The 14,450-nt window shown below is 36.4% G+C and overlaps 1 protein-coding gene across 1 annotated transcript in view; it reads left to right on the top strand.

Annotated features, from left to right (window-relative positions):
• Positions 1-8,748, top strand: part of LOC137242765 (apolipoprotein D-like) — a 29,099-nt gene extending 20,351 nt beyond the window's left edge. Inside the window, exons 3-6 of the mRNA XM_067770016.1 lie at positions 554-687; positions 2,357-2,436; positions 5,662-5,754; positions 8,443-8,748. Coding sequence (XP_067626117.1) covers positions 554-687; positions 2,357-2,436; positions 5,662-5,754; positions 8,443-8,588 — 453 coding nt within the window. The 3' untranslated portion in view covers positions 8,589-8,748. The remainder of the gene's footprint in view (positions 1-553; positions 688-2,356; positions 2,437-5,661; positions 5,755-8,442) is intronic.
• The last annotated feature ends 5,702 nt before the right edge of the window (positions 8,749-14,450 follow it).

The following is a 14,450-nucleotide window of genomic DNA, read 5'->3' as shown; positions in this document are numbered from 1 at the left end:
CAGAGAATTAAAAAAATAAAAATAAAGGTAAGGCGCGATAACCTCCGAAGAGATATAAGGCCAAGCTTCTCTTCCAATTTGCGTCGTGCTCCTCTTTATTTTCCCTACAAATTGGCCGGACGGGACCTACATGTTTTATGCCGACTCAATGATGAATCAAGTATTTTTTTTTTTTTTTTTTTTTTTTTTTTTTTTTTTTTTTTTTTTTTGATGCAGATCGAAGGTAAATATTTCAAAGTTTTACTGAAAAGTAGAATTTTTTAAATCCATCCATCCGTTTAAGAGATATAGCTATGTGCACAAAAATGTTATGATTTTTTACTACATTTTGGTAATTTGCCACGCCCCTATGATATATATCTTCAAATTATATTAACTGTACCCTCTTACGTAGCTAAGCTCTCAAATGCAAAAACCGTTTTAAAATCGGAGCATTCTGTGTGAAGTTATGTGCATACATGTCATTTAGCGACTTTATTTTATAAGATTTATAGAAGATAATATTAGTACATACTTACTTATCTTTCAACTATTAAATTTTTATTATTTTCAGTACCTTGGCTCCTGGTATTTATATTCTCGATATCTCTTCATATTCGAACAGGATAAGCGCTGCCAAAAATTTGATTATTTTCTTGGTCCTAACCAAGAATATTCAGTAAGAAACACTGAAATAAGTAATATAAAGTAAGTATTTTACATTCAATTGCAATATGTCTTAGCTTTTGGTTGGAGGAGAAAGCTTTTTGACTGCCAAGTATTGGCACAGTTCAGCAGACCCTCGAGGTTAATTTCAATTTAGTACTACACCTTTGCTGCACAAACTAGCTATACCAAGGGTGCCCACGCAATGACTCTTTTGGCTCCGTATGGCTCCCAGCAACATCACTTGCTCCCAATAACGAAATTGATTTCAACACAAGAACACATAAATAACCGACATGCTATGAAATTTGAATGGAATTCAAATTATTAATAGTGATAGCCAGCATGCCACACAATTAAACGAACGGCAGGAAGATCGCACAACATTCATTAATTGTATTTCGTTGCTTGTTGTTTTTGCTTTCGAAATTTTGTTCGAATTATTTATTGACAAACCGGAAGGAATGTTGTTGTCCTTTTTTTGACGTTGTTGCCAACCGCCGTCCAGGGTGTTATGCAGACCGTGTCAATTGGCTGATTTGCAACCAGAGGGTACTTTCGACTTTATTTTGGCCTCGTTCGAAGATTTACAGATACCGAGCCACAGCGGGCGGTATTTATGACCTAATCACAGTATGGGGAGCTGCTGTGGCGGAGCGTTCTTTCCCCATATTTAATACTGAGCCACTGAGTCCACGTGCGACGACGTGAGACTCGAGGTCTTAGTTTGATTAGGAGGATGATAGACACGCAATAAACTATGCGTGAGAATGAAAGCGCTCCATTATGGAAGAGCATACAAATGCGAAATAATAGAGCGAAGAATCACTCTTGCCAATAAATGCTACTTTGGACTAGGTAGGCAGTTGAAAAGTAAAGTCCTATCTCGGCAAACGAAAATCATACCCTGCAAGTAACTTATCGTACCCATCCTGCTATATGGGGCAGAATCATGGACCATTACAACAGCAGATGAAGCGGCTCTGGGAGTGTTCGAGAGAAAATTTCTTCGAAAGATTTACGGACCTCTACGCGTTGGCGATGGCGAATACCTAAGAAGATTTAACGATGAACTGTACGAGTTATACGCAGACATCAACATAGTCCAGCGAATTAAAACGCAGCGGATGCGCTGGCTAGGCCATGTTATGCGAATGAAAGATGACGCTCCGACCAAGAAGGTGTTTCTATCGGAACCTGCCTATGGAAGCAGGTGTAGGGGGAGGCCCCCACTCCGTTTGAAGGAACAGGTGGAAAACGATTTAAACTCCCTTGGTGTGACCAATTGGCGCCGGTTGGCAGAGAGAAGGAGCGACTGGCGCGCCTTGTTGCACGACCATAACCGTTTAAACGGTTAAGCGCCAATTAATTAAGTAAGTAATACAAATACAAACGGAGAAGTAGAGTGGAGAAAGGTGCGGAGCAGAGGGAGTAAGAAAGATCACTCACAGTGAGATGGTCGTTAGACCATCAACACTTGGTAAAGTATCGCGGAAATGATCAAATTAGTAAGATATCGATACTTTATTTAATATTTGGTTAAAAGCATCGAGTACAAAAAAATACTCGAGTTTTTGGAAAATATATACTTCTCACTCAGTACTTGCATCGTTTTATCACTAAACACAAACCAAAGCTTAGATATTTGCGGAAGCACACCTTTTTATATAGATATATGCAAATTTAAAAAAATTTGTTTCACCTTTACAAGCAACGTGGAGAATATATTAACTGGCAACTTAACATTTTTTCGAAATGGCCAACTTCAAATTCAATATGACGAACCCTACGGTAAGTTATTTCAAGATCTTATGCAAAATTCGCAAAAATTCGAACTCTACAAATTTTCCTGAGTATGCACTGAAAGAAAAAGACTGGTAAAATCAACCGAAATACGGGTCAATTCAACCGAAATTTCTGTTAATTTTTATCCATCGCAACAAGATGTTGAATCAACTGCGCACAAATAGTTGATTCGTAATTGACCGTTTTAGTAGTCAAATGAACAAAAAAAGTTGTTGCGACAGCTTTGTACGAGAAAGTACCTATGTTGCCATATAAATAAGTAAAGAGATCTAAGGCCGAGCTTCTCTTCCAATTTGCGTCGTGCTTCTCTTGATTTTCCCTACAAATTGGCCGGACGGGACCTACATGTTTTATGCCGACTCCGAACGGCATCTGCAAGGCAGATGAGTTTTCACTGAGAGCTTTTCATGGCAGAAATATATTCCGAGCGCTTGCCAAACACTGCCGAGAGGCGACCCCGCTTAGAAAAGTTTTCTCCTAATTGAAAAACCTTATTTCTAAAATTTTGATGTTGCTTTGCCCGGTGTGCGAACCCGGGGCATACGGTGTGGCAGGCAGAGCAAACTACCATCACACCACGGTGGCACTTACTAACCAAACGGCTTACATCAAATATGCTGGCACACACTAAACATTATACACTTTATTATTTTATTTTATTAAACGCACTTCCGCCAAATTTTATATTTTATAATTTATTTAATTTATAGTTTTGAACTTCGCTTTGCAAATAGAAATGAAAATAGTAGTCACAAAACTGATTCTCAATTCTTTCAGTTGCAGGTCAGCTCATTCTCAATTTCTTCTCTCGCATATAGTTGCCACACTTGATTGTTTCGAACAAAACTTGTATAAATGTTTGACATAACATTTTAAATAGACAACTTGTAAGTTATAGAAAAGTAAAGAATCAAATCGCTAGAAGGTAATTCACCACTGGAGTAACTTTTCACGTAACTAGGCAAGTTTAATTTTCTTAACTCTTTAAGTTGAAACGATTCCAAAACAACTCAAAATTTTATGTTGTCGGAAACATCAACATTTAAAAAGGGTGCTTTTTATTATCTTATTAAATTGGTTCGCGTGAGTGAAAGTTTGTAAAACTTGAACAAAATGTTACTAACTTTGGAAAAATCATGTTCGTTCAAACAAAACTTTTGCAACAAGAGGGCGCAATTTTGCATTTCGCTTGGAGGAGAAGTGGCAAAATTGTACCCAATAAATAGGTGTCCCGGTATCTCATAATTTTTTGCACAGTAAATTCAAAAAGGGTTTTTCGTTTTGTATTGATAACTGAAAAACTAGTTTTTTGTTGTTTTCCCATTTTGTGTGTTTTTTCGATTTGGTGGTTTTCTTATTTTGGTGTTTTTTTTTAAACAAGTGGCACCATCGGCATAAGTACAAAGTAGAGAGCGCAGTGAGCGTAAAATTCTCTTTGAAATTTGCTCATGTATTGACTGTTGATAGCTATTGAAATGACCAGTGAGATCAGTTGTGTTAACAGAAAAATCAGTTAGTTTGACCAGGAATCTGTCAATTTTACAGAATTTTGTTAACTTAAGAGCGACAATTTCTCTTCTGTTGAAATTACTCGTTTGACAAAGAACTAGGTCGAATTAACCGAAATTCGATCAATTTCACCGAATCTCCGTTAAGTCAAGAACAACAGAACCGATTTGTTGATTTTACTAGCACCATTTCTTTCAGTGTGCCATTTTTCGTACCATTGAATTTTAGTACAAAAAATTAAGATTATTAAGACTAACATAATGCTATGAAAAATGTTTTTGATTTTTGGAAAATTTGTCTTGTCAGCTGAGTTAAGCATTTTCTGTTTTTCTTAGCTCAGCTGGCAACAAAAACTTTTCATGGGATTAAGATTTACAAATCTAAATTTCGGGTTAGCTTTTTACATTTTCTACGTTACGGGTCTGGCTAACTTGACATAGTCATAACGCTATAGTCATTACAATATTTTTACTTCACCATGTCTACTGAAATCGGTTGTTGGAGCTTTAACCTAAAAAATGTCAACTTCATAAAAAAGAAGAAGGTGCAAACAATTACTAACAAACGCCATAAATAATAAGCCACAAAAAATAAAAATCTAAAAAGCTAATAAATTCACAAACTCAGATATTTATAGGTTATGGATATGGCGAAAAACCATATGGTTATGGTATGATTATGGCTAGAGCATTATAGTATGACAACATTGATTTCCCTACGGTTGGTTTGATCAGCTGTTTCATATGGATATGGATTCAGCAAGTTTGACACGACTTTTATGTGAAAGAGGAAGGCGAAAGGAATTGTCAAGTAACATGTAGCCATTGTTTATTTGTTTGTTTGCTGATAAGGCGAAGCAAACGTTAATTTCACAATAAATAATGAGGCTTTGATCTATGAAACTACAGCAGCGAACAAGAAAATACCATTGGATATTTTTATCAAACATCATCTATACACTTTTTTTATTTTTGATTATGCATAACACCTAAATCATTTTCTAATACTATGTTCAAACAGAAAAATAAATTGAGCCGATTTAAATTGAGTAGTGCTCATACAACTCAATTTAGCTTACACAATAGTAATATTTTGGTTTCATTTTGAGTTTACCATCTTCTTTTGACAATCCCTACTCCAGTTAAATGAAAAAAATAAAATCAGCTGATGAGATGAACCAACCATATAGTTGAGCCATGCGTAACTGACTTTAAATCTACTCAATAAACACACTTTACAAGGTTGCATTTGCAGTATGAAACAATTTATTAATCAATTTTTTTTAAATTGGCGATTTATTATTATCAAATGGTATAAATTGCAAATTTGGTGTGTGTTTGTAGGTAGTATAATTTTTTTTTCCGAAGGGGTTTAAGATTTTTTTCTTTATAAGTAACAAAGCTATCCCCTTTTGTATGAATGAAATGAAAAAGGCTTTTCCGAAAAAAATTGTCAAAAATCAATAATATTTCGGGGAGACCTATGACTTCTAGGATGTGAGACTAAAATTGATTGGGCTACAAAACTGGATATTCAAAAAAATTCAGGAAACTCTAGATAAAAAGTTCGAAATATTCGTAAAATTTTCGAATATTTCGAAACCATTAGTTATCTAGCGATAGTCTTCACATATAATTTCCACCGTATATAAACCATTGCTTCTAAAAAGTTTAAAAAACATTTTTAATTTATATTTTTTAGCTGCTCCACCATTCGCTTACACAATTTTAAGTACTGATTATGTTAACTATGTTATCATATATGCCTGCCAGAATTTATTGTGGTCCTATGCCGGTAAGTAACGTCGCCAGACCATCATCTTCTCAGACAGCGTATACAAGACTGGGGTTATCTTTACGGTGGGAATAGGAAATAGTAAAAGCTTGCTCGTACCTTAGACCAAAGTATTAATCATTCTAGAGCTTCTTCGACCAACTTACTCTCATCCTTTAAGATATTTAACAACAGGGAACATAACATAATAAAAGGAAAATCTAAAGCGTCTATCTTTGTGCTCGGAACAGCAAGCATACGTGGCAGGCTTGTCTCCATAAATTAGCATTAAGATGTGAGTTAAGATAAGAGACTCTCATGGTACACTGTCTGTTGTGCCATCGAGCTACAACATAACTCTTTATTTATGTATATATATCTTTAATATATATTTCTTCTGAACGTGTGTTTTTCACTGAACTCCTCTTAAACGACTCGAGCGATGTTGATGAAATTCATATTTGGTCCGGAAAGTGGACCAGAGCCCACCTTTTCCAAATAATCTTGTTTACGATGTGACTCGATTGAAATTAAGTACAATGCTACCTCCTTGACAAAGATTTATATATGAGAAACTTTTCCTTCCGGGAAGTGGACCAGGGGCGACCTGCCAGGAAAGAAAATGGGAGCAGAAAAGAGAAAAATCAAAAAGGTAAAAGAGAAAATATACGTAGCAGAGAACGGTGCCAAATATGAAGGGAAGCAGGTAGTGGCAAGAAGTAAAAAATTTTTGTTTGCAGAAGCTACATCGTAAGGCGGAACATTACCGGACAGGAGAAAGGGTCATTTATTTATATATACTCTTTTTTTTTTAAATGAAAGCCATTTGAAAAAGCTGGTTGTTTTCATAAAATTTCATAAAAGTTTATACAAACAAAGATATAGAAATCGGTCGGCCAGGTGAAGCAGGCAGAGGGATTGTGAGTGGAAGAGGTAGTTATAGTCGGAGTGGGACTAGGACTGGAAGGCGAATGGGAATGTACATTTAGCTGATGTAGGAGTGAATGTGGACGTAGAAATGGGATTGCGAGCGGGGAAGGGATTGGGGAGTGGGAGTAGGAATGAGAGACAGACAAATCAAACAAGGTATGGACGAGAGTTATAAGAGAAATGGAAGAAAGAGTTGAAGAGAATGGGATAGATAGTAAAGACGGAAGAACAGGCTCAGTTTTTATATGTAGGCAAACAAATTTTCGGTCAGAACAAAGTCTGCGGAGTGCTCTAATACATATAAACATATACGATCATACCAATTTCGACTTAACCTTTTGATTATTCTGGATTTCTTGAAAATGTTTGTATAACTTGGTTTCAGAGAAGCATACAGATGTCGAGTCAAAATTATCAACCTACTTAGCTAACACACCTGGGTTAACCAAAAATATCATAGCCTTGCTTTCAATAAAAAATATTGGGAAGTAATATATGACTTTCAATTCCATTAACAAATGATGGAAAAGTTTTAAAGTTAAAAGTTTTTTTTTTTTCAAATTTTGGATTTGTTTTAAAAGCGCGATTGTCAAAAAAGTTTCTTTTTACTTTCTTTATATTAGGTCGGTTGAATGTTTGTCCGCTTTTCATGCAAAATCTTGCAATCGATTTTTAAGTAACTTCTCATTGAGCTACAAACGTGAAACTTTACACATAGGTGAGAGCACCCTGTAGGTGACGCACGGATCGAGATAATTAGATAAGAATTTGAAAATTTTCAAACCAGCGTTTAAGTAACTTCTCGATGATCTAGAGACTTGAAATTTCAAACTTAATTCATAGGTCGATGACAGCTGATGACACGATACAAACAATTTCGCTAGTGGCGCACGGGATGAGATATTTAGAAAACTCGTACGAAACGGAGGGAATTTTGGTATTGATATTAACGTAAGTTCTCATTGAACGACAACTGTAAAACTTCACAGATAGGATAAAACGCCGAGAAAATTTGAGAAAAGGAGAAAAAATTCCGTTAGATGGCGCACGGATCGAAATATTTAGATAAGAATTTGAAAATTTGGAGTTTTGAGATCGATTTTTAAGTAACTTCTCATTGAGCTACAAACATGAAACTTCACAGATAGGTTAAGACGCCATGACAAAGGAACAATTGGTTGACTAATAATATCTCCTTTCCAATCAATCAACTTTCCAATCCAAGTAATGTGCGCTCCACTTTTATATTTCTACTTCTCATAAATACTTTTGTAATTTCTATGTCAAAATTTAAAAATCAAAGTTTAGCAAGAATATGTCTTTATACAAGGAGACATTTTTTTCTGATTTTTGTCCATTTATATTTTTATTGTTTTTATTTTTTTTTATTTTTACTATAACTTTTTGGTTTAAACCAACTTTGAAATTATAGATTTATTGTTCACAGAATACTTCTTGATTTTGTTTTTAAATAAAAACGTTAAATGTTTTGTTAGAAAACAGGTGCTTAAGATAAAATATGGAGACCTCAAAGTCCTATTGTTTATAATTTCTTTTCACCTTCCAGAAAAGACGTACGAGCTCATATTTAAGTTTGCAAATAAGTGTTAATATGGATATGTAATGAAGATGTAATATGGGAACGGTGTAAGGTGGTACAGATAGGTGTAAGGGGGTAGCGATAAGGACACAAAATATATAACGAACGGACCAGTGTTAAACAAATGATAAACATATAATAATAATAATTATTATAATATTTTCTCTTTCGAAAATCAGAATACGTATGGATCCGAGTACGAGTACCTAATCCATCACAAGAGGTTGTAGATACTTTCCTCGCTGATCTTAAGGCTCAAAATATATCCACAAATGAGCTAGTAATGACAAGTCAAGCAAATTGCACAAATTATAGTGTAAACTGATGTTGTTCGTGCGCAAGCACCCGATTCAACTATGGATGACAATCACAGGAAATTCGACTACAAAATTTTGATGGTGGAACTACAACCAAGAAATTATATGCATTATTGAATGTTTTTTTACGCAATTTGGTGTAAAATAAAAATTCTTCATAGAAATGAACTTAGGTTTTTAAATTCTTTTAATCAGTCACAAACATGTAAAGAAAATCGAATAATATGAAAGATGCAATAAAATACTTTTACTTATTATTATCGAGTGTTTCACATCACTATGCAGCTCTCCCCACTAAATATACAGCAGCGAACAGAAAATTAGCAGTCTATTTTTTTTTTTTATTGTGGCAAATAGATTTTTAGTTTGTGCATTTTAGATATTTTACGAAAAAACTTCTACGAATTTCTTAACATAAGCAGATGTGCTCGAAAAAAGTCGAAAAATTTTGAAAAAATTTCGAAATTATTATTTGGAGTTTAATGAATATTTTTGAGTAGCAGTTTCGTAGCCCAAACATCTCTAGTCTTAGAAAGTGCAATTTAAAAGTATTTGGAATTTCTTTATTCCGAAGCCTGTCTAAGATTTTCTTCATACTCCAAAATTTAAACGTTTCATCCTTTGTATGGAGGAAAATCTAAAATACCGCACGAAAAAAGGTTGTCAAAAATCAATGCGACTTGTTAGAAACCTATTACTTGTATTTAATTCCGCTTAAATTTATTGGGTTACAAACTCCCAAAAATTCAGAGAACTTTAAATAAAAACATGGAACATTTTGTTTTATTTAAAAAAAAAACCGTCTTCAGGTTTGGTTGCATAGTTTCTGTTACGAAATTAATAGAAAATTGTTTCTTATTATAAAAATAAAAATTAGAAGAAATTAAATGACGAAATTTTATTTGATAGCCGCTATATATTCAGCTAAAACAACAACGACAAATAAAGCACAAGAGGCGATACATCGGACGAGCCTTCTAGAACTTGATCGGCGAATACTTTTGGTCATCCAACAAGGCGCGCCAGTCGCTTCTTCGTTGGGCTAATTGTTCACGCCAAGGGAGTTTAGATGTGTTTCCACCTGGTCTTTCCAGCGCAGAGGGCCGTCAGCGGCCGTCTTTCTTTGCTCTCATAGGCGGGTTCCGATAAGAACATTTTTTTTGGCCGGAGCTTGGCATAACATGGCCTAGCCAGCGTTACAACTTTGTTTTAATTCGCTGGACTATGTACGTGTCTGCATAAAGCTCGTACAGCTCATCATTAAGTCTTCTTCGGTACAGCATAATTTTATTTTGCCCACCTAATTCCAAGTAGCATTTATGAACAATAATGATTCTTCGCTGGATTCGAAAGCGAATGTTTTTGTTTGTGTTAATGCTGGTTCCCAAATAAATGAAATCTTTTACTATTTCGAAATTATGACTGCCAACAGTGGCATGGTTGCCACAGGCGCAAATGCGCTGACTCGTTGCTTGATGACAGCAGGTACTTCATTTTGTCTTTTGCCAGCTTGGAGTAAGCAGAACTTATGATGCGGGTGTTCATGCCGACGACATCAATGTCTTCATCACACTCTAATTATTAGCTCTGATAGACTATTGTACCTCTTGCACAAATTAAATAATAATTTCCACGATTCTGCTGAGCTGATGATGTAGTTCAACGTCATTTTGCACAGAAGTATAAGTTTCGCAGGAAAACCTAATGCACAAAAAACATCATATAGGCAGCTCCTTCTGGGGCTGCCGAAGGCGGCGAAGAGGTGATGTAAGTTTGCAGACCCCTCCTTAAAATCAGACTAAAAATCAACATGGCGAAGCTATTCAAATACGACGGAGAGGAACATACATCAACTTCTATGCAAAATATGGTCGACCGAGAGCACGGCCGACAATTGGAATCTCAGTGTTCTTTGGTCAGTCCCCAAGAAGGGGATGCGCGAGTAGCCCCAAAAAATATTTTTTTCCCATTTTGGTGCTACTCCTCCTGGAATACCCAGGACCTTCTGTGTAGTAGGCGAGCCACCCATTCACCCAAGATTTCGTTTTACATATACTTCCGGTGAGCTACATGGGCTATCTTATGGTTCAATTACACTGTCATCACTCATTTTCTGTACGATTTCTGTTTCTATATGAATTTACCTGTATTAGCGACAATTTGATGACAATTGAAACAAGTAAGGAAGGCTAAGTTCGGGTGTAACCGAACATTACATACTCAGTTGAGAGCTGTGGAGACAAAGTAAGGGAAAATCACCATGTTGTAAAAAGAACCTAGGGTAACCCTGGAATATGTTTGTTCTATAGGTGGACGCCTTTTCGAGATATCGCCATAAAGGTGGACCAGGGGTGACTCTAGAATTTGTTTGTACGGTATGGGTATCAAATGAAAGGTGTTAATGAGTATTTTAAAAGGGCGTGGGCCTTAGTTCTATAGGTGGACGCCGTTTCGAGATATCGCCATAAAGGTGGACCAGGGGTGACTCTAGAATGCGTTTGTACAATATTGGCATCAAATGAAAGGTATTAATGAGTATTTTAAAAGGGTGTGATCCTTAGTTCCATAGGTGGCCGCCGTTTCGAGATATCGCCATAAAGGTAGACCAGGGGTGACTCTAGAATGCGTTTGCATAATATGGGTATCAAATGAAAGGTGATAATGAGTATTTTAAAAGGGCGTGTGCCTTAGTTCGATAGGTGGACGCCTTTTCGAGATATCGCCATAAAGGTGGACCAGGGGTGACCCTAGAATGCGTTTGTACAATATGGGTATCAAATGAAAGGTGTTAATGAGTATTTTAAAAGGGCGTGGGCCTTAGTTCTATAGGTGGACGCCTTTTCGAGATATCGCCATAAAAGTGAACCAGGGGTGACTCTAGAATTTGTTTGTACGATATGGGTATCAAATGAAAGGTGTTAATGAGTATTTTAAAAGAGCGTGGGCCTTAGTTCTATAGGTGGAGGCCGTTTCGAGATATCGCCATAAAGGTGGAGCAGGGGTGACTCTAGAATGCGTTTGCACAATATGGGTATCAAATGAAAGGTGATAATGAGTATTTTAAAAGGGCGTGGGCCTTAGTTCTATAGGTGGACGCCGTTTCGAGATATCGCCATAAAGATGGACCAGGGGTGACTCTAGAATGCGTTTGTACAATATTGGTATCAAATGAAAGGTATTAATGAGTATTTTAAAACGGTGTGATCCTTAGTTCCATAGGTGGCCGCCATTTCGAGATATCGCCATAAAGGTGGACCAGGGGTGACTCTAGAATGCGTTTGTAGAATATGGTTCTCAAATAAAAGGTGTTAATGAGTATTTTAAAAGGGCGTGAGCCTTAGTTCTATAGGTGGGCGCCTTTTCAAGATAAATTGAGTAAATATTGAGATATCTTCACCAAATTTGGTACACGAGCTTTTCTGGACTCAGAAGAGATTGGTATTGAAAATGAGCAAAATCGGATGATAACCACGGCCCATTAGTAAATAATACACGTAGAATGTTGAAATTTGACGCGTGGACTGATAATAAGACTCTTGATAAAAATTTGAAAATAAAGGCCTGTTTCTGATTAAAAATCAATAACTTTTTAGCTATTGCGTAGATTTTATCGCGGGCTTGGCGACTAAATCAATAAAAACCGTAACGGATATTTGTCAAAAAGGTTCGAAAAAGTTTCGGGGTTAGCAACAGGCTGATTACATAAAACTGGATCTATTTATGCGAATATTGGTTGTTGTCTTTGGTGTACATTTATTTTCACTACTGCGCTGTAGATGGCACTGGTAACCGCCAGATGCCAGATTCCTGCATTGTAGATGATGCACACCAACAAACACACACGCGCTGTACATAATTGCCTTTGTTGCTGTTGAACTTAGTACAGTAATTACGTACATAGTTGTTCCCTTTGATTTTAACCTATTGCATAGATTTTATCGCGGGCTTTGAGCGTGGCGACTGAATCAAAAAAAACCGTAACTGATATATGTACATAAAATCATGGAATAACATCTGTTAATAACAGCAAAAGTTTCGGTGTTAGCAACAGGCTGATTACATAAAATTGGATCTACTTATGCGAATATTGGTTGTTGTCTTTGGTGTACATTTATCTTCACTACTGCGCTGTAGATGGCACCCATTGAATTACGAACAGCAAATATTTCATTAACATCGGATAGAAAATGTATAGCCAAACGCAAACATTTTCCATTAGCTTCAGCTCTTGCTCGAACTATACATAAGTCGCAAGGTGGAACTTTTGACGAAATAGTATATGAGTATAGTAAAGCACATTCTCAGGAATGTTTATGATGCGCTCTCTCGGGTGACAAATATTGAAAAATTGTATATCACGACAAAACGATAATGCCGCATTTAAGTTTTATCATAATCGAAAGCAAGCTGCATCGACTGCATCTTTGTTGCAAGAATTCAAAAGACTGTCTTTAAATAGTGATCAGACGATAGCTCAAATTGTCTTAGATTTCATTAGTAATAGAAATGGCATTTCAATAATTACTTTCAATTGCCAAAGTCTAAATAGTCACAAATACGATTTACAAGATTAAGTTATGAGACAAATAAATGTCTTACTTCTTACCGAAACTTGCGTGACGCGTGATAATCCGATTGAAATACCTAATTTCAAATGTATTGTTCAATTCAAACGAGATACTGCTCCAAAGGGTGGTATAGCTATTTACCAAAATAACAATAACGTTACGAATATTATGACTCCGAATATTGAAACAAATATTGCACACGTTAGCGATGTTAATTTTAGGTGCTCATTTGTTGGAGATATTTGTGCGTGCTTATGTAAACTTAGAAATGGTCTACACATTGTCATGGTAGCAATTTACATTTCTCCGAATACAAAATTGGACGAGGTAGAGCATTTTATTCATCGCACTTTACTGGAGTACTCTGAAGAAGGGGCAAAAATACTTAGTACAAATGCTAATAAATTTCCACTTATCTTGGCCGGCGATTTCAACATCAATTTCGCTGATAAAAAATCAAAGCGGTTGACAAGTTTTCTTTTTGAAAAATTCAATTTGAAAATAAATAATGATCCAAAAGGATCCACAACAAAATATGTTACCACCATTGACGCGGTATTTTCAAGATATTTAGAGGATATCAAGTCTCAAACGTATGTTTCCTATTTCAGTTACCGTAAACGTACAAAATATTTAGGAATCATCCTAGGCAGTAAGCTGTCATGGAAGCTCAACGTGGAGGAAAGGGTCAAAAAGGCATCAACGGCACTCTATGCATGTAAAAGAATGCTGGGGTGTACGTGGGGCCTATCGCTCTCTCTTTCTCATTGGGTTTTTACAGCGATTGTAAGCCCTATTCTATATTATGGAGCTCTTGTTTGGTGGAAAGCCACACAAAAAACAACATACCTTAAAAAATTAGAGGGGGTATGCAGACTATCGATGCTTAGCATTACGGGAGCCCTGAAAACAACCCCGACGGCTGCACTGTATGTCATTTTGCACATACCACCTGTAGACCTGGTAGCAAAGAACAAAGCGTTAATGACCGCAACCAGGCTCGGTGCTTCGGGGCAGCTTGAGCGCCGACCATATGACCGTAGTAGTATAGCGTCATCAATCACAAGACAAACAGACTACATGATTATCTATCTGCGCTTCGAGGGAGATCTTAAGGCCACAATAGAGGTGGACGGTTGGCGCAAGGGTGCGCAAATGGGGGACGAGGCGATACATGTGTACACCGATGGTTCCAAAGTAGTGGAAAGAGTAGGATCTGCGGTATACTGCGCTGATCCGGAAATAAGCAGATCCTATAGGCTGCCGGATTACTGTAGCGTTTTCAAAGCGGAAATATTAGAC

This window comes from Eurosta solidaginis, chromosome 2, assembly GCF_040869045.1.
Source record: "Eurosta solidaginis isolate ZX-2024a chromosome 2, ASM4086904v1, whole genome shotgun sequence".
NCBI lineage: Eukaryota > Metazoa > Arthropoda > Insecta > Diptera > Tephritidae > Eurosta > Eurosta solidaginis.
This window is presented reverse-complemented; position numbering and strand designations above follow the sequence as displayed.